The sequence below is a fragment of the Sminthopsis crassicaudata genome, chromosome 3 (genome assembly GCF_048593235.1).
Source record: "Sminthopsis crassicaudata isolate SCR6 chromosome 3, ASM4859323v1, whole genome shotgun sequence".
NCBI classification, from domain to species: Eukaryota; Metazoa; Chordata; class Mammalia; order Dasyuromorphia; family Dasyuridae; genus Sminthopsis; species Sminthopsis crassicaudata.
In genome coordinates, this window is record NC_133619.1 from 590892196 (window position 1) to 590914774 (window position 22579).

Sequence of the window (22579 nt, forward strand, 5' to 3'; positions counted from 1 at the left end):
TCTCTCTCTGTGTGTGTCTCTCTCTCTGTGTGTGTGTCTCTCTCTCTCATTCTGTGTCTATCTGTTTCTCATTTCTCTTTCACCCTCCTTCTTCTTTTTTCTTCTCCCCTCTCTTTTCTCCCTCCCTCTCTTCTTCCTTCTGTCTCTGTTTCTGTCTCTTTCCCCCTCTGGCTCTGGCTCTGTCTGGCTCTGATTCTGGCTCTTCCTCTCAGTCTGTTTTCCTCCCCCTTTCTTCCTCATCTTCTCTTCCCCCCCATCATCTCTTTTCTCCTTATCTCTCTGTCTCAGTGTCTCTTTCTGTGTGTCTGATTCTTTGCCTTCCTCTGTCCTTTCTCTTATATTGCAGAGATGGAAAGGCCACAAGGAGTTGTGGGACATAATATAGTGAAACAATCTTTTCCCACAAGGAGCTTATATTCTATTGGAGGAGACAATATATACACAAATAAGTATAAATACATTTTAAATATACATATAGGCATGTATGTATATATTATATATACATATACAGTTTTGTGCTACTTTCCAGGATCTCGTTTGGAGTTTTCTTGCAAAGGTTCAGGAGTGATTTGCCATTTTATTCCCCAGTTCATTTTACAGATGAGGAAATGGAGACAAACAGATGCTCAGGATCACATAGCTATTAAGTGTTTCAGGCTGGATTTGAACTCAGGAAGATGAGTTCTATTCATCTAGCTACCCCTATACACACACACACACACACACACACACACACACACACACACACACACACTCTCTCTCTCTCTCTCTCTCTCTCTCTCTCTCTCTCTCTCTCTCTCTCTCTCTCTCTCTCTCTCTCGGTTTTTTTTTTTTTTTTTTTTTTTTTTTTTGATCCAACCTCTATGATCCATCTGTAATGGGGACTTCCAGTGAGGGCACTCCCTTTATGCATATCTGTATCTGTTCTGCACTGTGGTGTTTTAGACGATTACTTGCGGGCACTGAAAAGTTAAGTTGCTTGGTCAAGGTCACACAGCCAGTATGTACAAGACTGTTGTAAGACCTGACAGTGCTCTAACCACCTTTACAAAATGAACACAAGGTAATCAATAATACTAGGTAAATTGTTGTTTGGTTAATTACAAAATAAATATGAGGATGAGGTACTAGCAATTGGTGGGGGGGGGTGAGCTGATAGAAAAAAATCTCATTTAAGAGATGGCACTTGAGCCAAACTTCAAAGTAGGGATTGTAAGAATTAGAGGTGAAGAGGAAGTGCATTCCCAGGTATGGGAGACAGCTGGTGCAAAGGTGTACAGATGGGAAGGGAATGACATGTGCTTCCTCAAATTAGGTAAAATCTGTGTTCTTTGGCCACACACACAATGAAGAAAGGAAGAATTGGGGGAGAGATGCACAAGCCTCCTCTCTAGTACTTGGTGTGTAAAGACTTATTGAGTAATACTGTATGTCTTATGCTCCTAATAAACAATAAGCTCCCTTATGGTAGGAAGCATGTATTAGTAAATGTCATATTTCCCACAAATCTTAGCATTGTGTTCTAAACATAGGGCATGCATTTGTTGTAGCAAATACATGATATGATGAATGTTAAGTGTTTTGTAACGGATAATATTATGTAAATACTAAATCATGATAAGCACCTGGATTTTAGTCTACCTTATTATAATTCATTTCAATATAATTCAATTGTGTTCAATCCAACACAAATTTATTAAACACCAAAAAAAAATGGTTGTTGAAAAAATGAAACTCAACAGTGCATAATTATAATAACTAAGCTAGGGTTCTAAGGGGAAATAACAGAATTCTTGCAGAAGTAGAGGACTATAGATATGGAACAGGGCACGCAAGCTCAGACTTGGTTGCTGTGTTAACTAATTTATTGCTTTTTTCCATTTTTTTTTTTTGTTACTATAAGGATTGCATCTCTAGGTGAGATATTAAGGAGAAGTATATTGGGAAATGAAAAGGATATAAGGATGAAAATGATTTTCCCCCTGAGGAAATTGAGGTTAAGTGACTTGCTCAGGTTCACACAGCTAGGAAGTATGAAGTGTTAAATGTCTGAGACCAGACTTGAACTCCTGATTTGAGGGCTTTCAGGGCTGGTGTTCTATCCACTGCACCACCTAGCTGCCCCCAAAATGATTTTTTTTTCTTTTTCTTTTCTTTTCTTTTTTTAAAATAGTTTTTATTTACCAGATATATGTATGGGTAATTTTACAACATTGACAATTGCCAAACCTTTTGTTCTAATTTTTTCCCCTCCTTCCTCCCCCCCCCCCCAGGTGGCAGGTTGGCCAATATTTGTTCAATATGTTAAAGTATAAATTAGATACAATATATGTATACATGTCCAAACAGTTGTTTTGCTGTACAAAAAGAATTGGACTTTGAAATAGTGTACAATTAGCCTGTGAAGGAAATCCAAAATGCAGGCAGACAAAATTAGAGGGATTGGGAATTCTATGTAGTGGTTCATAGTCATCTCCCAGAGTTCTTTTGCTGGGTGTAGCTGGTTCAGTAATGATTATTTTTTTAAAACGGTTTGTTTGTTGAGTTGAATAGAAAATTGAGAGCTGCAGTTCTGAGAGGGCTAGACCAAGCACCAAGAATGACCAGAAGTAGGAAGCCAGGGCCTACCTTCTCTCAGGAAAGGATTCTGGGTCTAGCTTTGGTCACCTGGCTGACCTGGAAAAGATATCTCCTGTGTTTCCATGGAAACCAAAAATCAAGTCAACTCTATGTGCTTGTACACGCACATGTATTGTACATGTATGTATGTGTGTGAGCGCGCATGCTAACCCAGGCTAGGCCAGGGCAGTGGGTGGGAGACACTTACCTGTGCCAATGATGCTGTGGACAGACACATTGGAGCTGTCCAGTTCTTTGGCAAACAGGTGCAAAGCCTGCATGGGATCAGCACAGTTTTCCAGGTCAATATATGTCCGCCTCGTTGGGACTTTAACTGGTGAGGAACACAAAAGACAGATGTATCTTTAGGAGGAGCTCCTGCTCAGGAAGTAGCATCAGGACAGGGGTAGCCATGGGATGATGTCTCTGCATCCAAACCTGGGAGGGAATCCTCCCCCCCACCCAAGCTCCCTGCCCTCTGATGGGGATTAGGAAGAGGAGGAGGTTCTACTCTTTGGAGGAGAGGCCCAGACTCACAGTGGAAGTAAAGCTCTTCATCATTGCCATCTCCAAGGCCTTTTCCATACCCGCACTGCCTGGGAAAGAGAGTGGGGAGCACTAAGGAGGGGCAGCATCCACCCCCCAGCATTGCCCAAACCCTAGACAGGCTTCCATATATGTTTGCCTGTTAATGGAGATTCAGAATGTCAGGACGAAGCAGACCTTATAATAAAGGTCTCAAAACTTTTTTTTTTTTAAATACTGCCCCCCTCCCAATCAGTTACAACAATTACCAAGCATGCATTTATGATTTGCCTACTTGTTTATTTATAAATTATAGATCATAGATTTAGTGCCTGAAGGAACTTTGAAGTTATATGAATCTAATTCATTTAAAATATGGGAAAACTAATAATAATAATAATAACAATATCTAGAATTTATATAGAACTTTAATGTTTGCAAAGTGATTTACAGTTATCTCATTTGATCCTCAAAACAACTCTGGAAGGTAGGTGCTATCATTATCCCCCTTTACAGATGAGGAAACTGAGGTTAAATGTCCAGAATCACATAGACATCAAGTATCTGAAGTTTTACTCAACTTGAGTCTATCCTAACTCCAGGTCCAGTGTTCTAACCACTGTACCACCCTGCTATCTCTAAGGTATATAAATGTTGAAAATCCTGAGCTCAATAGGCACACAATGAATGTTTGACTTGAGAACTGATGCCATAAAAAAATTTCTGAGGCTTATTAAGAAAAAAAGGGGACTGAGGATAGACTTTTAGGTAAGATTCCATTTAAATGACAATTGAAATTGAGCCAAAGAAGGGGGCGGGGAAAGGGGGGTTTCAAGGGCAGAAGGATAGCCAGACCACTGGTGTCATAGATTGACATAATCAGCATCAGCATAACTGATGTCAAGTGCTATGGGATGGGGCAATGAGAACTGAGAAAACAGTCCTAGATTTAGCAATGAGGTAAGTGGTGTAATCCTGCACTGGAAAGAGCCTTAGGTAAGGAGTCATCAAACCTCATCCTAATTGAAGCTCATCCCTACCAGTTCTAGTTCTATTGCTCTTCAGCCCTTTGTGGCTAAACTTCTCAAAAAGACCTATGTCCATAAGAGATGCCTCCATTTTCTTCTCACTCACTTCTTAATCCCTTACAATCCAGTTTCTGAGCTCATCATTCCACTAAAACTCCCTTCTCCAAAGTCACTAATGATTTTTTACTGGCCAAATCCAATGGTCTTTTCTCAATCCTCATTCTCCTTGACCTCCTTTGAAATTATTGATCACTTTTCTCTTCCTGATACTCTCCCTTCTCTATTCACTGGATTCTCATCCATATTCCACTGGATCCTCATCCATACTCCATCTTTAATCATTAGATGAGCTCCCTTCTCTTCTCCCTCCATATTATTTCACTTGACGATCTAATCAGCTTCCATGGATTTAATGACCATCTCTATGCTGACAATTTTTTCTTTTTTAAAATTAATTTTATAATTATAATTTTTTGACAGTACATATGCATGGGTAATTTTTTTACGCATTATCCCTTGTACTCACTTCTGTTCTGAATTTTCCCTTCCCTTCCTCTACTCCCTCCCCTAGATGGCAGGCAGTCCCATACATGTTAAATATGTTATAGTATATCCTAGATACAATATATGTGTGCAGAACCGAATTTCTTGTTGCATGGTAAGAATTGGATTCAGGAGGTAAAAGTAACCTGGGTAGAAAGACAATAGTTATGCTGACAATTATAAATGCTGATCTCTCTATTGACCTTCAATCTCACATTTTCAACTGCCTTTCAGACATCTCAAACTAGATGTCCAGTAGACATCTTAAACTCTGTATGTCCACACCAAACTCATTCTTTTCACCTAAATCTTCCTTTACGTGTACCTTCCTTATTATTGTAGAAGACAACACCATCCTCCCAGCCCCTCAGGTTCATGACCTAGATATCATCCTTGACTCCTTACTATTTCTCACAATCCCTTTTCCCTATATCCAAGCTAGCTCTATTTAACTTATGCAATATTTCCTAAATATGTTCCCTTCTCTCCTCTATCACTGTTACTTTTCTGGTGCAGGTCATTTATTCCCTCCATATAGACACTTAAAGTGATTTTCTTAAATTGTAGCTCTAACCATATCACCCCCCCCTGCAACATCACTCAATAAACTCCAATGGCTTCTAATTGTCTCAAAGAGCAAACACAAAATTCTGTTTGAGTTCAAAGCCCTTCATACTCTTCCCAGTTCCATGACCCTATACACAGAGAGTCATTTTGGAATAATGCTGTGGATAGACTATGGAAGCCAGACTATGGGGGTTTGAGAACAGAACAAATGATGAAGAAGTAGAAGCAGATATACATGAATTCTTGGAGTCTAGAGATGAAGGGAGAGAGCTGGTAGCTCAAGGAGGTGAAAAGGATTGAGCTATTTCACAAAGGGAGACCCAAGTATTTATAGAAAGTGGAGAAGGAGTCCACTAAGAAGAGAAGGTTTCTGTCACCGTGATGTGATAGAAAGGTAAGTCCCAGTTCAACTCTTTGTGATCTGTGTGACTTAACAGAAACTACTTCCCTTTTCTTTTCTGTAAAATGAAGTATTATCAAAAAGGTCGATTTCAGTTCTGACTTTCTGATTCTCTAACTGGCTGATGGATTTGAAAGGGGGAAGGAGGGGCTGGAATCAATAGGACATTATCACTCTTTCTCTGAGACAAAGGGAAAAGATGAGAGAATAGGGCAAAAGTTCTGAGGTGGGTAGGAAGGTGTCCCAGTGAACACCTCCTAAACTGGAGAAGGAGATGGGATTGGGAGCTTAAACAATGAGAAACAATGTATCTTGAATTTAGTAGCAATAAAGTTTCCCAAATTGAGTTGGAAAATCTTTTCCCCTGTCTGTGTTGTTCTATCTGTAATCCCTTTATAAGCAGGGGCCTGATCTGTTTAACACTTTACCTAGCCCCCAGTCTAGCCTTTAAAATGCTTCAGGTGATGTCTATATGTGCCCCCCCCTCCCTTCCAGCTGTTTCTCTTTTCTGTCTCCATGTTTGCTTTCCTTTTCTATTTCAAATGATTCCCTGAGCTTCCCTGGCTATGAGACACTCTCCCCGTTTTGGGCTGTTTAATCTTGCTCTGATTTGGGAACATTCCCAATTATAGGCTGTTAGGCTGCAGTGTCTGTCTGATTAAAGTAGCCTCTGCTTTCCCCACCAACCCTGAATTGGTGGGGGGGAGGGGGGGAGGCTGGGGAAAGTGGGAAGGGGAGCTCAGAATCTGGCCAAGTGACTTTGAAGTTGGCATAATTATCTGTTTCAGAGACTTCCCCAGGCATCAGCCGGCTCATTGCAGCTGCTCGAGCTCCCCCAGCCTCCAGAAGGAGAATGCTGTTTTCCCTCTGGACCTTCCACCCCTTGACGTGAATGCATGTGTGCACACAGCACCGAAACGTATACACACACAGTGGGAAAAGCTGTAGCAGGTTCTTTTGAAGTGCTGGCTTTTCTAGCAGCCCCTTAATCCAAACAGCTTCAGAGAGAAGAGAGACGCTCCATATCTGGATTGAAGCGCTGTCCCCCAGGGTTACAACATTACATACAAGCTTAGAAGCTCAGCAAAAGCTTTGGACTGTCAGCCTAGCTAACAAGGGTCTGTCTCAATTCATCAGTCAAGTATTTAAGTGCCTACAGGGTGCCAACCACTGTGCTAGTCCTGGTCGATGGGTAAACAAAATCAAAAAGCAAGTGGTCCCAGGTCTCATGGATAGTACCTTGTATTGAATCTATTCAAGGAAACTGAGCCTCTGCTAATTAAGCTGGGTCTTTCCCCACCCCCTCCCTTGTCTGTCCCCCTCTCCTGGCAATAGCACCCAATAATCTCTGTTTTGATTATAAGCCCTCTCCTTTCTTGTGCCAATCCCACCTTCCTTCCACCTCCTTCACTGTTACACCCTCCCTAGCAGCAGCTTTGTCCAGGAGTCAGGGAGGGAAGGCAGAATTCCTATTCTCTTGACAAGATTCCTAATTCTGTTTTCTGCTATAAACTGCTGCAGGATTTGCATCTGCCCTGATTCCTACCTCCCTATGTCCTTCTCCTTTCCTATATTCCCAGCCTTTTACACACAGAAGAACTGCAGAATGGCAAAACTGGGAGGAACCATTGAAGCCCAAGTTCACACTATAGCCCAGTGAGAAATGACCAGTTCAAGAGGAAGAGCTAAAATGAAAAGCAAGGTATCCTCCCTCTCAGCCTAGGGCTCTTCCCACTGTGGGTTTCTGGCCCTGGAGAGCCTCCCATAACATTTATTTTCAGGATTAGTTCCAAGGCTTGCCCAGGAACCGGGAGCTCATTTCCCTTGGGGACCTGTGACCCTCTGAAGCGAATCCTAATCACTATGAGCAGTAGTCCAGGAAGGCTGAGTCGACCCTCCCTGTGCCTGCTGAAGCCTACAGGCTGTTAGAGATTTAAGCAGCCAAATCCCATCCTTCCCAGGGAGTGGAGGGAAGGAGGGGGGAAGGATGGATAAATCTATTCTTGCATCCCTGGATTTGTGTGCTTGCATATGCAAGTCTATGTAAGTATGATCATAATTAATTATGATTTGGGTTATATGTAAAAATACATGCTAAGGTGCAGAACGCTCCCAGGGGTCTTGGGCGCTTCCGTACAAAAAACCTGAGAATATGCAAGCTGAGAGAGTCTCTGAAGCCCAACCCCCTCATTTTACAGATAAGAAAACAGGCCCAAAGAGGGAAGACTTGGACAGGAACAACGCTGGTTAGGAAAGTTGAAATCCCCAGTCCAGTGATTTCCCCAGCATTGCATCTCAATTCTGTCTTGGTAGGTTTGTTTATGCACATCTGTATGTATCGTAGGGTACATGGGGCAAAACTGAGTCTTTGCATGCTCCCATCTTAGGAACATCAGGCACCAGGAGCCAGGCTGGAAAGAAGCATGGGTTTTTAGAAAAGTCTCTTGGCCACTTACCTCTTCCAAATAGCCAGAGAGCTGAGCCCGAAGCCAAGGATGAGCAGGGCAGCTACAGCGACTATGACAGCAACCACCACAGGGTTCTGTTTTCTAGCCCTTGAACCAGCTTTGACAGAAGAAGGATTAGTCAGTGGGTAGGGGGCTGGATGAGGTCATTAGCCCAAAGTAGACCCCAGACCACATTCAGCCCCTCAGAGGAAGCAAGGCTTGCCCTGCCCTTGCCTCCCAGAGTCTTCCTCCTATTTCTCTTCTCCCTTGAGGATTCCTACTTCTCCAATCCCCCCCTACCCCCAATACTTACCTTCCACCAGAGTCTCTACTTCTATGCTGGGAGTAAAGTTTCCAACTTCTGGGGACAGGGAGGGCGAGGCAGCTCGGATCTGGAAAACGTAGAGCGTCGCTGGCTTCAGGTTATTGACTGTGACAGCAGGAGCTCCTGTCCGGACAGTGGCATAGGTCTGTTCCCTCTGGCCCTGGGTGAGGGAGGAAGGGAGCAAGAGTGGTCTGGTGTCCAGGAGATCAGGCTCAGCTTCCCAATAAAATGGCAGATCTTCATCTCCTTAGAAAAAGATGGAGGCTTCTTTGCAGGGCTGGGGGATCATGGGAGTTACATCTGACCCCAGTGTTTTTCTTTATTTTCTTTCTTCTTTAATTTAAAGTTTAAGGGGAAAAGGCTCACTGATAGACAGAGGAAGGATATATTTCAAAAGGAATGTGTTAAAAAAAAAAATAAAGGCATTAATGATTTTTTTTTTTTTTTTTTTTTTTTAAGAAAAGGAGGAAGGAAATGGTGTTGGAAGAGAGCACATCCTGTTAACAAAAGTGGTGGAAGGAAGGCTACAGGGTCAGGGAAAGCTACACAGGGGGTGGTTGAGGAGCTGCAGAGAAAAAGTATTATTAGCCGGATTGAGGATTAAAGACAAAACACAATTTTCCCTCCCTGCACTTCCCCCCATTCTCATACACATTTAGATACAACTAAGTCTCTGAATCCAAGGACAAGACTTTCCCTTCATACTTTTTCTTCACGTAACACTGTGCGTAAGGGGTAAAGACCCCAAATGCAAAAGAAATCCCATCCAGACCCTTAGAACAAAAAGTTAGCCACCAGGGGTGATCTTTTTTGGCCAAAATAACTCCTTATATTTTGTAACTCAAAAAATAACTCAAATGTTTTAAAGTCCTAGAATCAGAAGTATCTCCCTCAGTTTTCCACATTCCCTATGGAATTGTACATGAAGTAGATACTTAATAAAATTCATTTTTATTGAAGTTAAAATTGTCAAAGGTGAGGAGGGCTTAGATTTTTGCCCTCGAGCAACTGAGACAGTGAGGAAGACATGGAGAAGGGGAGGGGAGGGAGAAAATTTGATTAGTGAAAAGGCTATGGGATGACACAGGGAGCTAATCATTAGAGAGAATTGCTTAGGTAACTTGATTGATTAGTGATGGCCCATTAAGGCATTTTCAAGTCAAGTAAAATGGAGAAGGAAGGCAGTTACCTCCATAATTCCAGGTGATCCTTGTAACACCAATGAATCAGAGTCCATCTAGTCCACCTATACTTCACTTCAGCATCCCCAACAAAAGGCCATCAAGCCTCTGCTTCAAGACTTCAAGGGACGATTGATTGCATACTACCCCTCCTTTAGACAGGTATGATTGTTTAAAAGATTTTCCTTCTACTGAACTGAAATCTGCCTCTCAACTTCCCTGCATTATTTCTCATTTTTCCCTCTGAAGACCAGCAGAAACCTAATGTCTCCTTACATATGTGTGTATGTATTATGTATATAAGTCATATATATGACTTTTTAAACATGGCTATTGATTTTATATTACAGTCATTATTTCTGGAAATACTCCTCTATACTTCCCAAAACTGAACTCTTATCCTGTAACAACAACAACAAAAATAATTCAAAATACCCGATATAAGAACAATGTATACAGCATTTTCCCCTAGTAGTCTTCTGCCTTTTCACAAAAAGGAGGGAAACCCTGGATATATTTGAAACAGGTGCTCCTATTCCTCTAATTCTCAAAGCTTTCTCATCACCAAGTAAATATTACCAATTCCTTCAAAAGAGATGACATGAACTTTAATCCTCTCTTTATAATTCAACAATTGTTTATTAGGTACCTATTATGTACAAGACTGTACTAGCCATAGGACATGCAAGGTGAAAAGGGACCCAATCCTTCCCTCAGGGAACATCTAACCTGGTTCTGCTTCTTCAATTCATGAGAGCCTGACCATGGGAAGTTAGACTGTTCAAGAATCTTAAATTTGAGAACAGACATTCTTCCCACCCTGCTCACCCTGTACCCATCCTAAAGAAAGTACTTCAAGAACAAGTGGAAGAACAATCTGGACTTACCTTCTCAAAGTACTGAATTTCATATTCAGTGTTGTTGGTTCCTGGAGCCCCTGGGAACCCTGGTTCCTCCCAGGAGAGGGAGACACTCTTGGGTTCCACTCGGTCTGGATGGATCTCAGTCACTCCACTGGATACTGGAAGATGAAGAGGGATATGGGGTATGAGAGTCCCTGGGGAAGGTGTAGGATTGAAGAACAACTGCTAGGGGATGAGCATATGCTGTGTGGGGAATTCTGAAATGTTGGCAGCTGCTTGTGAGAGAACATGTAGAGTTAGTTGAACCAGGCAGAAACTGAAGAGGATGGCTATGAGGCCCTTATCTGAAAAGACTGAATAGGTCAGTCTGAATAATCCTTCCTTCTCTGACCCCATACCAAACCCATCTCTACTTATGGTGGTGATACCAATCTCAAGCCTTATTCACTGAGTAGTTGAGCTCAGACTAGCCTGAGGACCTAGGAGGGGAAAAAAAAAAAAAAAAGGTCCAGAAATTGGTGGGTCCCTTAATTAAATCAGCATGTAGATGACTAAACATAATTAAGGGCAAGTCTGGAATCTGTAAACTTCAGTAAAATCAGTTTCTATGTGAAGGATTATTAAAGGTTCAAAGAGCTCTGTGATCTCATTGATTTTGAAGTTCCTTGCAATAAATAAAACAAAATAAATACCTGTATCATTCTTGCCCATTTTTAAAATTCTTGACTAGCTGTTTAGTCATTATATTGTTTAGTCATTATAGTTGTATCCCACTCTCTGTGACCTCATTTTGGGGTTTTCTTGGCAAAGATATTGGAGTGATTTGCCATTTCCTTCTCTAGCTCATTTGACAGATGAGGAAACTAAGGCAAACAAAGTTAAGCGACTTGCCCAGAATCACATAGCTACTGTCTAAGGCCAGATTTGAACTCAGGTCTTCTTGATCTGGATGATCAGACATCCAAGTCTGATGTTCTATCCACTGTATTTATTACCTTGTAAAATAAGTCTATTAGGAAATGTTTTGATCAACTGAGTTGAATGCCTTTTTTTGTAGTCAATAAAAATAAGCACAAATGGATCTCATATCTTCTACATCTCTCACTTAATTGTGAGATGAAACAATATAGTCCAAAGGCAGCATGTTTTCTAATAATACCCTCATGAAGGATGCTATCAATTTGTGCTTAGATGATCCTTATAAAGACTTTTTTTTTATAAAAGAGATTGTAGGCTTTATACATGGTTAGATCATATTTTTCTCTGTAATTTTTTTGTGATCAACAAGATTTAAGAGTTTTTCCCTATCTTTGCCATTTTCCCTTCCTTTAGATACCTTGTAAATTGGTTCCTAGATTCCCCTCACAATTGTATCACCTCCAATAATCTAATATACTTAATCCAATCCAGGTGCTTTTCTTATCTTTGTTCACTTTAATGCCATTCTTCATCCTCTTTTAGGACTCCACTTTGATGGATGAAGAAAAACTTGTAGTAATGATTTTTGTAAAATTTTCCATTTTTCTTGTTTATTAACTTTCTTTTTCATCCTTGAACATCTTCGAGATGACTTTAGTAAGATAGTTTGCTTAGTTGGTTACTTTGCAAGCTTGTTTTTGGCTGGGTTTACCTTTCACTGCTTCCTTTTGCTTTAAAAGATTAGATACTTCCTATAATTCAGTGGTGTTATAATGAGGATTCTAAGATTTTAAAATTGGTTTATTTTAACATGAAATTATCTTTTGCAACTTTCATTCTCTACCAGACAAAGCAGTCAAATGTTTTGGGGGTACTTTTCATACTCTTTTGGCCTCCATGTTGTAGCAATTAATTTACATTGCCAAATTTATCTGATTAATTTACATTAACTTCTATACTGCTATAATTATATATAACATATAGTTGGTGCAGATGTCATGCTTGTTGTCCATTTCCCACATTTCAGTTTGTTGAAATAGCTTGTTTAAATAATTTAGTATTAAATCTTCTGAATTGTGTACCATATCCTCTTCTCATTACTATTCCTTCTTCTTGTCTCCTATAAATTCTGATCTTATGTCTAAGTAGTTGATGTTCTGACAGTACACAGAGAATTGACTAAGGGACAACTTACTTCCATAATAAATCTCATGCTATTTGTTAAAATACAGTCAATTTAGTTTTTGGTGTTTAATATTCTCATGCCTACAAGTTCCTTTATTAAAAAATATTCGTGACATAAAGTCATAAGGTTTCTATATAATCTACATGTTTTTGTCATTTCTCATTTCTATCTCCAGAATCATGCTTTCCACTCTCATCAATTTTCACGTTTGTATTCCCATTGTTAAGTATCTAGTATGTTACTATTTGGCTTAGAGAATCTCATCAAAATTATCATAGAATTTCTCTATCATTTTATTCTCAACAACTGATAGTACATAAGCTACAGCTGTTTTCCTGATATACCCCCCAAATAATTATCACTAGTACATGCAATGACATATGTGCCTTGAAATAAGATTTCTTATCATTTTGGGGCATGTGATAAAACTACTCCACCAATGCTTTTCTCTGCCTCTCCAAGGAGTATTTGTGAGCCATTCTTCTATTTTATTTGGTTTAATTTTGTTTATAGTAAGAATGCCAAAATTGGTATACTCCAAGTCCTCTCACATTATGTCTATTCCTTAGTCATCGAATGTTATATTTAGAAAACCAACAGTCACTTTAAAGATTGTTGGTGGTCTCAAGCCTGTGTGAATCTTAGAACTCTTTCCCACAACTCTGCCACTATCATTGCAGAAGGTGAAGGTCAAGATAAAGGGGTGCAAGATCAAGAGCCTTTTTTTTTTTCTGCTTCATAGATTGCCCTAGTCAAACGAGTTTCATCATCAGGTTCCTCTTCATGGTTAGATAGGCTAGTCCTCAGAAAATAGTCATTCTTTTTCTAGGAATAAACAGTATTCGTTGGGATAATCTTGAAGAAACCAAGGTAATTTCCATATCATAATGAGGCGTTAGAAAAGGATTTTACAGAGGACCTTTAAAACTACCCCCAAAATTTGTTCCCCCAAATTCACCAACATAATGAAGACTTTCCTTAATTTCTCTCAAAATTACAAGGATGTTAGTAAAGCACTCTAGTTGTTCATCTGTTATTCTTTACTATTGCCAAATGAACAGGCTATCTTCTTTTCTTATCATATATTTCCCTGATAAGATCTTTTATTTTTGTTCTTCAAAGTTTCTTATGCCTCTTTATTGCTTGCTGTGTAACATTTATTGTAAGTTTTTCCAAAAATATTTTGATACATGTCTTACAGATATTCGATAAATATCACTAGAATTTTGGTTTTTAAAAGATATGTCTTAGTTTCTAGGAGAAGCCTAGGATGATTAAAAGGACTTTGTACTTTTCTAAAAGTAATCCAGCTTGCTCTCCTCCTGTTTAATTCCAAGTAATCATTTGTATTATCCATATACGATAAACATACTGCTTGTCAAGCTCTATAAAAAATCCATCTAACTGCATTCATAACTTGAACAATAGATTCTTCATCCACTTGGTCATTCCTGTATGGATGATAATACAATCTCATCTGAATGTTTGAAGATAGCTTTTCAGGAAGCTTTGCAAAGTTCTGCGTCTTGAAACACAATGCCATCTACAAACAAGAGTATCTAGAAGACTCAACATTTATATGAAATACTTTTTTTGTCTTGGACTTTGGGATAGATTTACTCCATCATGATGGTGAACACCTTTGGCAAACATATCTCCCAGTTGGTTCATCTGATGTTTGTGACTAGTGGATCTTTGAAAAAGTTTATTTCTTTTATTATATTTTCTATGGAATCTTGAATGATTTTGATGAAAGACATCTTGATAGAAGAAAAAATCTTTATAGCTCTTTGTATTTTTCTTCTGTTTATTCATCCCCTTTTTACTTAGAAATTACTGTTGTTGGTGGAGGTGGTCCTTTGTTCTCAAAGAGGAGCCATGACATCTGAAGGTGATATCTCCCTTGGAATGATTTTGCTTAGCTGTCTCTCTTCCTAAGTTTTCTTTAAACCGGTTCTATACTTCACTGTTTCCCCCTTTTTATGAGGCATTACTACTTAAAATCATTCATCATTTTCTTACCATTTCACAAATGAGTTTGCTGACTGAGGTGCACATTTAGGCTCTTTTGATTTTCTTGTTAATTAATGGTGATGTAATTTTTATTGTCTGTTGTCGACTTTTCATAATAACAGTATAAAGCATTAAACATACATTATCTCCTTTAATCCTCACAATAAGTCTATGAGGTAATTACTATTATTATCCCCATTTTACAGATGAGCAAACTGAGATTGACAGAGGGTAAGTGACTTGCTACTTGTTTAAATAGAACAGGATTGAACTATTTCTATTGAATTCCTTCTTTTTCTCATTACTGTTATTCTTCTAATTTTTTTTCTTTTTACTATTTCTGATCTTTACAAGTTGGTGGTCTGCCTGAATATAAATATCTGATTCCATGATGACATATCAACAAGCAGTCTTTTTTGTCTATTAAGAGATAATCAGTCCCATATTTTGTGATTTTAGAAGGTGCTCTCTATGCACTTTTTTTTTTTTTAAAGCTTTTAAGAGGTAAAGACATGAGCTTCTTTGGACTCTCTAGTGTTTCTCCGTCACTCAATAAGCCCCCAGTGGCTCCCTAGTATCTTTAGGAGCAAAATTAAACTCCTCTGTTTCCATATTTAAAGACCTTCAAAATCTGGCTATAACATTCCTCTCCTGCCTTTTCCACCTTCTCCACTTCATACACTCCATAATTCAGGTAAATCTGCCTTCTTACTGTTCTTCATGAAAGGGCCTCCATTTCCCACCTCCCTGACTTTGCACGGATTGTTCCTCATGCCTTGAATGCACTTTTTCCATGTTTCCTGCCTGAATGAACTTGCACTCTTAGTCCAAGAGTCCACTCACATTCTGTGTTGTACATGAAATTTTCCTAACCCATTTCCCTGTCCCCCCTCTAGTGTTTTTCCCAGCAAATCTCTATGTAATCATCTTGAACATTACTTGTATATGTGCATATTCACTGATGATAGAATATAAACTCCTTAAAGGCAGGAACTGTTTTGCTTTTGTCTTTTTGACTGTTATGTGCAGGTTTCTATATATAGATTGTATGGGCAACACTTGGAAGGAGGGAACAATAAAATTGTGGGAATGGGGAGCTGAAAAGTGGGTAGGAGTGAAGGCAGTTGAGCAGAGGAGACAGGGGTTTCCCTTCCCATACCTCGGGAGCAGAGGCATCCCTACCCAGAGGTTACCTTTTCAGCGGGGAGGGCTAGCTTCTATCCTCCCCCCAAAGGGGAGTAGTGGGCGAGGGGGAGCCAATTCTTTGCGGCCGGGAGATTCGGATGGGGGCCGGGGAGAACAATTGGGGCAAGCCTGGGGCCTTACCCGCCAGACCCGTAGACACGGCGACCTGGGCATAAGTGGTCCCCACAGCGCCCAGGCCGGAGACGCCGTTGAGCGCTGCCACCCGGACGGTGTAGTGGGAGTGTGGGAGCAGGTTGAGCAAGGTGACTGTCCTCTCTCGCAGTCCGGTCTGACGCGGAACGAAACTCACGCTGGGCCCACAGGACTCGCAGGCACCCCCGGAGCCCCCGGGTCCCTGGCCAAACCCCTGCCCCTGCCCCACGCCCGGGCCATCCTCGGGGCAACGCTGGCACAGGACTGTGTAAGTGATGTCGGAACGGCCACCAGAGTCCTCCGGGGGACTCCAGCGCAGCAACAGGGTGGAGCGGCTCAGCCTGTAGACCAGATCTCGGGGGGCAGACGGAGGACCTGGGGTGGGGAGCGGGGGCAGTGAGATTGCGTCTGATTGAACGATCCGGCCTGGGCAGCGCGGGATGGAGCCGGGAGGGGAGGGACCGCGAGGATCAGGGTTTGGGGGAAGGGGTAAATCTAGAGAGTTTGAAATAGGTCGGTGGTGACGGAGACTTCAAGAGATTGAGAGGGGAAGGCAACGTGGTCTGTCCCCCGGAGGGAACTCCAGGAGAGGACTTTGAGAACTGGAAGAAAATATAAAGCTCCGAGGATCCAATTCGCTTTAAAGATGAGGGAAACCGAGAACTGGAATGGAAGTGATTTGACCGCGGTCACGCAAATAGGAAATAATGAATAAGGAAGGAGTGCTACGCCCGGCTGCTTTGGGCAGGATTGGGGGGGGGGGGGAGTGAGGAGGAAAGGAGAGGGAATCAATTTACCCCTCCTCTCTCCCTACCTCCTTTGCCGCCATTAACATTTATCCGGATATGCTTTAAGTCTTGAATTCACCACCTCTTATTTATCTACTTAAACAATGGAAATTCTGTGGGATTTGAAGACTGGAACTGAAAAGTCACGGGAAATGGGATTGGGCCTTGGAGAGGTGCGGGACGTAGGATAGCAGGTAGGGCCTGGGAATGGGTGAAGTATGGGAAGGGGCTCCGATTGGGTGTCCGGGAGGGGAGAGGAGGAGCTCTGCTCGAAGAAGAGTCTGGCGCTGCGTGACCGGGTCTGAGGGCCCGCCCCAGGTGACTCACGGGTGCAGGAGGCTGAGGGTGGGTCCGCTGGGGAGCGGGAGTAGCTGTCCTGGCAGACGCAGAGCGTGGAGGCGTTGGCCAGAGCGCTGCTATGTTCGGGGCACGGGGAGCAGAGTGGCCTCCGTGGGGACACCTTGTAAAATCCAGGGGGGCAGGCTGTGGAGAGAGGCGACAGTCAGGGGCAGGAGGCGCGGGGAGAGGCGGACCCAGTCTAGGACCGGGAGTGGAAGAGGGTGGGCACGAATCTGGGACCGATGAGATGTAGGAAGGCTCCCCTCGAGATGGAAAATTCAGGGTATTCCTTCTAAGTCACCCAAATGGATCCTAGGACAAGTTTTCTTGTCTGCTTCTGAAAGGGCTCTGGGTTTGGGGCTGGCTGTGGCCATTTAAACCCCCTATAGCCTCCTTCTTTAGATGAAGGTACTCTGAGGCCCTTTTCTTCTCACTACGGTCTGCTTGTTAGATGCCATAAATGGCAGGCTTTGTCAGAATTCCCAGGGAGCCTAGGAGGATTTTAGAAAGCTGGGCTTTCCTGCCTTCCTCTAAGAACCACAATAGATCTTCCCAGGGTTTCCCATTTCTCCCAACTCTCCCTCCAAAACGTCCATCTCCATTATAGTAGAAAAAATACTGGAAGAATGAGTTGAAGTCTCAACTCTGCCACTTATTAACTGCTCATCTTAGGCAAGTCACTATCCCTCCATGATCTTCAACTTCCTCATCTGTAAAATGGGGAATGGTTATATTTTTACTGATTGACTCATGCAGTTATTAACAGTATCAAATATGAGGTAATGTTTATAAAGAGTTTCATATTATAGAAATGTGAGTAGGGGTTACTTGTTTAATGTGGAGAGAGGTGGCAAGGCAAGAAAGCTGTTGCTGCAGTGAAAGAGAGAGATATCAGACTATAGGAATTATTTCCTGTGTAAGACAGAAGATCTGGTGAACACATCTAGCAGATTAGCTAATATGACCCAAGAAGAAAATAATAATGTTGGAGGGGACATGGGAAAAGTGGAACACTAATGCTGGTGGAGTTGTAAACTGATCCAACCATTCTGGAGAACAATTTGAACTATACCCAAGAAATTATAAAATTTTGCACAACCTTTGATCCAGCAATATTACTACTAGGTCTGTATCCCAAAAGGGAAAAGAATTCACGTGTACAAAATTATTCATAGCATTTCTTTCTATAAAGAATTGGAAATTGAAGGGATTAATCCGCAATTAGGGAATGGCTGAATAAGTTATAGTATATAAATGTAATGGGATAGTATTGTGCTGTGTGAAATGATGAGTAGGTGATTTCAGAAAAACCTGGAAAGACTTTTATGAACCGATGCTTAGTGAAGTGAGCAGAACCAGGAGAACATTGAACACAGTAACAACACTGGGTGACAACCAACTATGATAAACTTAGCTCTTCTCAGCAATACCATCCAAGACAATTCCAAAAGAATTGTATTGGAAAATGCTATTCACACCCAGAGAAAGAATTATGGAGTCTGAATACAGATTGAAGCAAACTATTTTCAGTTTTTTCAATTTGTTTCTGTTTCTTCTTTCTCCTGGTTTCCCCCCTTTTTTATTCTTCTTTCACATGATGAATATGGAAATATGCTTAATATGATTGTATATTATATAGCCTATATCAGATTGCTTGCTGTTTTGGGAGAAGGTAGGGGAGGGAGAAAAATTTAGAACTCAAAATCTTACAAAAATGAATGTTGAAAACTATCTTTAGTTTTGGGGAAATTACTATTAACTGCAAATAAAATAAAATAAAAAGATCTGGTAAACAGAGATAACAGGATTTTCCTTTTCCAGGCACCTCTTGCTAAGTAAACTAAGTGACCTGAGTGAGGGAACAGATTATCCTGTCCTGCAGGGAGAGAACTAGACAGGATAACTTGCAAACTGTGAGGTGGCACTCATTGCTGAGAGGGATCTCTCTTTTCAAGATTGAGCACAGAAAGTATTTAGTGAAGGGCTGCCAAGTCTCAACTTTGGAAAGCGTGTACCCTTAAGTGAGAAAAATCTAGGGCTGAGAATAAGTACACATGCCCCCCCCCAATCTTTTTCCAGGGTCCTTTCTTTTCTTTCTCCACATTGTTTTACATGATGATCTCATCAGCTGCCATCACTTCAATCATCATATCTATACAGACAACTTTTAGATCTACCTGTATAATCTTAACTTCTTTCCTGGCATGCAGTTTTGCATTTACAAATGCTTTTTACACATTTTAGTTGAATTTCCTATAGGTACATTAAATTCAAGATGTCCAAAATTTAGCTCATTTTTCTCCCCTCCCTCCAGAGCCTCTATTTCTAACTTCTAGATTACTATTACATCTCCTGAGCATCCAAGCTTTCAGTCTTGATACTACTATCTTTTACTCTTCACTGTCTCTCACCATTCTCATCCAATCAGTGCTCAAATCCTACTCTTTTTGTTATACATATTATATATACATAACATAACATGTAATATACATGTGCATATGTATATTATGTTATATATAATGTTATGACATGATTAATACATTATATATTATATATATACATACATATTTAGGTATGATAGCCTCTTTTTTCTTCTGACACTTACACTGGTGATGGACCTCATCACAGCTTATCTGTACTATTTCAGTAGCCTACTGGTAAGTCTTCCTGCCTTAAGTCTCATCCTACTTTTAATTATTTTGCATTCAACTGTCAATTTGATCTTCCTAAAGTGCACCCCTTCCCCATTCAATGAACTCCAGTTTTGTTTATTACTTCTTATTATCTCCAGGGTCAAATATAAAATCAGATTCTGTTAGACTTTCAATACCCTTCATAATCTAATCCCTTCTTAACCTTACCAGTCTTATATTTTACTTCCCTCCTTGCAGTCTGCAAAGCAATGACACTAGTCTTCCTGCTATTCTTTGAACTAGATATTACATCTCCTGACTGAATACTTCCACTGTCTCTTCTCCATGCTTGCATAAATCCAAATACTTGGGCTACCATTGCACTTTTACAACTTTTTAAGAAACTAATAGTATAATACTGATAATCATCATATTCTGCTTCCCCCCAATCCCTTAAAATTGAGTTTTATAAAAACAGGGACATATGCTTTAGTCACTCATAATAATTTTTTTCTTTAATTCAATGAATTAAGAAAGTACAGCTAAAAGATGAGTCCTACAGAATTGCCTCTCAAATAGCAAGGAGAGGCTTTACAATCTTAACTCCCTCTCTCCTTTAACAATGAAAGGCTTTATAAGCATCCTCCATCTCACTGATCTATGTCTTAGTACAAAGATCCTTAAGTCCTTTTGTGTCACAAACCTTTGTGGCTGTCTAATGAAGCCTATAAATCCTTTCTTGAATAATGTTTTTAAATACATAAAATAAAATACATAAGATTATAAAAGAAATCAAAGTATAGTGAAAATAAAAATGTGATTTTTCCCCCCATTACAAGTTCATAAACTTCCTGAAATCTATCCATAGATCCCTAACATAGTGAATAAAGTCCAGAAAGTTACTTCTCAAATAGCAATGAGAGGCTTAATAGGTTCTCTCCTATCTATGTCAATGAGAAACTCTTTACATACCAATCCTCCACCAAATCCATTTACCATTTAGATAAGTCCTATAGAGTTGCTTCTCATTTATTAATGGGAAACGTCATAGGTACAAATTTTTGTGATTACAGATGGCTTTTAGGATTAAAAAGGAAAGAAATAAGAAAGAAGTCTGAGGGACATTGTTCCAGTTGCTCACAGGACAAAGTTTATTTTCCTGAAGACAAATGTATATGCTCTGAGTAGGGAGTATCGTCTATGATCTTCTCTGACTTAGACACAAAAGATTTGGACTCCAATATTTATTGTTTCTATGATCCTGGGAAAGTAATTTAAGCTTTCTGAGCCACTTTTTAAAACAACTTTCTGGTTTGGCCAGCACATTCTTTATTACAGCTGTGAGGTATAAAGTATTCAAATACCAATGCAAGCCTGAGCATCCTAGGAGCTCGTCTATGGATTGCTAAACAGGCTAAAGGAAAAATCACTCATGGGTAAATGATTATATAAATAGAAGTGCACAAGTTAGAACAAATGAGGGAAGGCATTGCTACTACCTATGTGACCAATGAGATCTTTGTAGTAATTCCAAACTCCCCAGGGACAAGATCAAGGGGACAGCCCCAAAGACCTGATTCTACATAAATAATTAGGAGTTAGGATCTGTGTTGAAGAGATTACCTATAACCATGAAAGCACTAAGCCACTTTTCTTAACCAAGAAAATGAGAATAATAATACAAGTACTACTTGCTTCTTAGGATTTGGGGGAGGAATGAAATTTGTAAAACTTAAAGTGCTACTTAGCAGAGGTTATTATTTAATTAAAGTGCCATCCATAAACCCCTAATTTCTTTTCTTAAATTTTATTTTATTAAAACTTTTTATTTACAAAATATATTTGTGGGTAATTTTTCAACACTGACCCTTGCAAAACCTTCTGTTCCAAATTTTCCTCTCCCTTCCCCTGCTTTCTTCCCTAGATGGCAGGTAGTCCAATACATGTTAAATATGTTAAAATATATGCATAAACCCCTAATTTCTAGGCCTCATGTCCCAAGGTTTGGATCTGAAGGTAGAGAATAAACAGAAATCTGAGAACAGGACACATCTTCTCTGTACTGTTCTCAATCTATTCCTTGGTAGGCCCCTTCTTGGAGGCATTCAGAGACTCAGGGCACCCTTCAGTTCCTTACTTCAGACAAAAGCATAGAGAAAGAAAGTTGAAGATCCTTTCAAATAGCAAATGAAATCAGACATTGAGAGGCACTCACCGGGAAAGACAAAGACTGTAACTCCAAGAAAATGTCATAATGTCACTCATACTGAAACATCGAACACTGGGCAGGGGTAGGGCTGAAGTAGAGAAAAAGAGTCTGAATTCTGGGTCATGGGCCAACATAACCTAGGCAATATTTCCAAAGCTCTGAAGGGGTCATGGACTTCCAAGAAGGACTGGATAGGTTAGATCTTAAAGCTGAGGGTCCAGGGTTCAAGTCCTTTTTGTGTATGACCATAGAGGACAGAAATCCTAGAGGATCAATGGGTTGAGGTGAACAGAAAAAATACAAAGAGGTGCATAATAAATGCTTGCTAATCCCTTGACTTGAGTCAGAGCTATCCAGAGTAGAATGGATTATCATTAATAGACACTTTCAGCAAAAGTAGAGTAGCCACTTGTCAGGTATATACTCATTCTTAATCATAAACTCAGACCTTTTCTTTTCATATTTTGATTAATGGATTTCAACATAATTGATTTCCTTTGTAATTTTATGCTTTTGTATTAAAACTATAATTTTAAGACCAAAGAGGTTGATAGCATGCACATACAAAAAGGTTAAGACCCTGTAATAGAAAGAATTCCTGCATATGGTAAGAGGTTAGCCTAGATCATCAGTTCTCAAATTTGTTGTCTTGTAGAC

The 22579-nt window shown here is 40.2% G+C and overlaps 1 protein-coding gene across 1 annotated transcript in view; it reads right to left on the reverse strand.

The window, feature by feature from the left end:
* EPHA10 (EPH receptor A10) overlaps positions 1-22579 on the reverse strand; it is a 38360-nt gene that overhangs the window by 4997 nt on the left and 10784 nt on the right. Inside the window, exons 4-10 of the mRNA XM_074305192.1 lie at positions 17069-17224; positions 15942-16328; positions 10523-10656; positions 8443-8614; positions 8139-8247; positions 3157-3215; positions 2828-2953 (exon numbers count right to left, since the gene is read on the reverse strand). Of these exons, the coding sequence (XP_074161293.1) occupies positions 2828-2953; positions 3157-3215; positions 8139-8247; positions 8443-8614; positions 10523-10656; positions 15942-16328; positions 17069-17224 (1143 nt within the window). The remainder of the gene's footprint in view (positions 1-2827; positions 2954-3156; positions 3216-8138; positions 8248-8442; positions 8615-10522; positions 10657-15941; positions 16329-17068; positions 17225-22579) is intronic.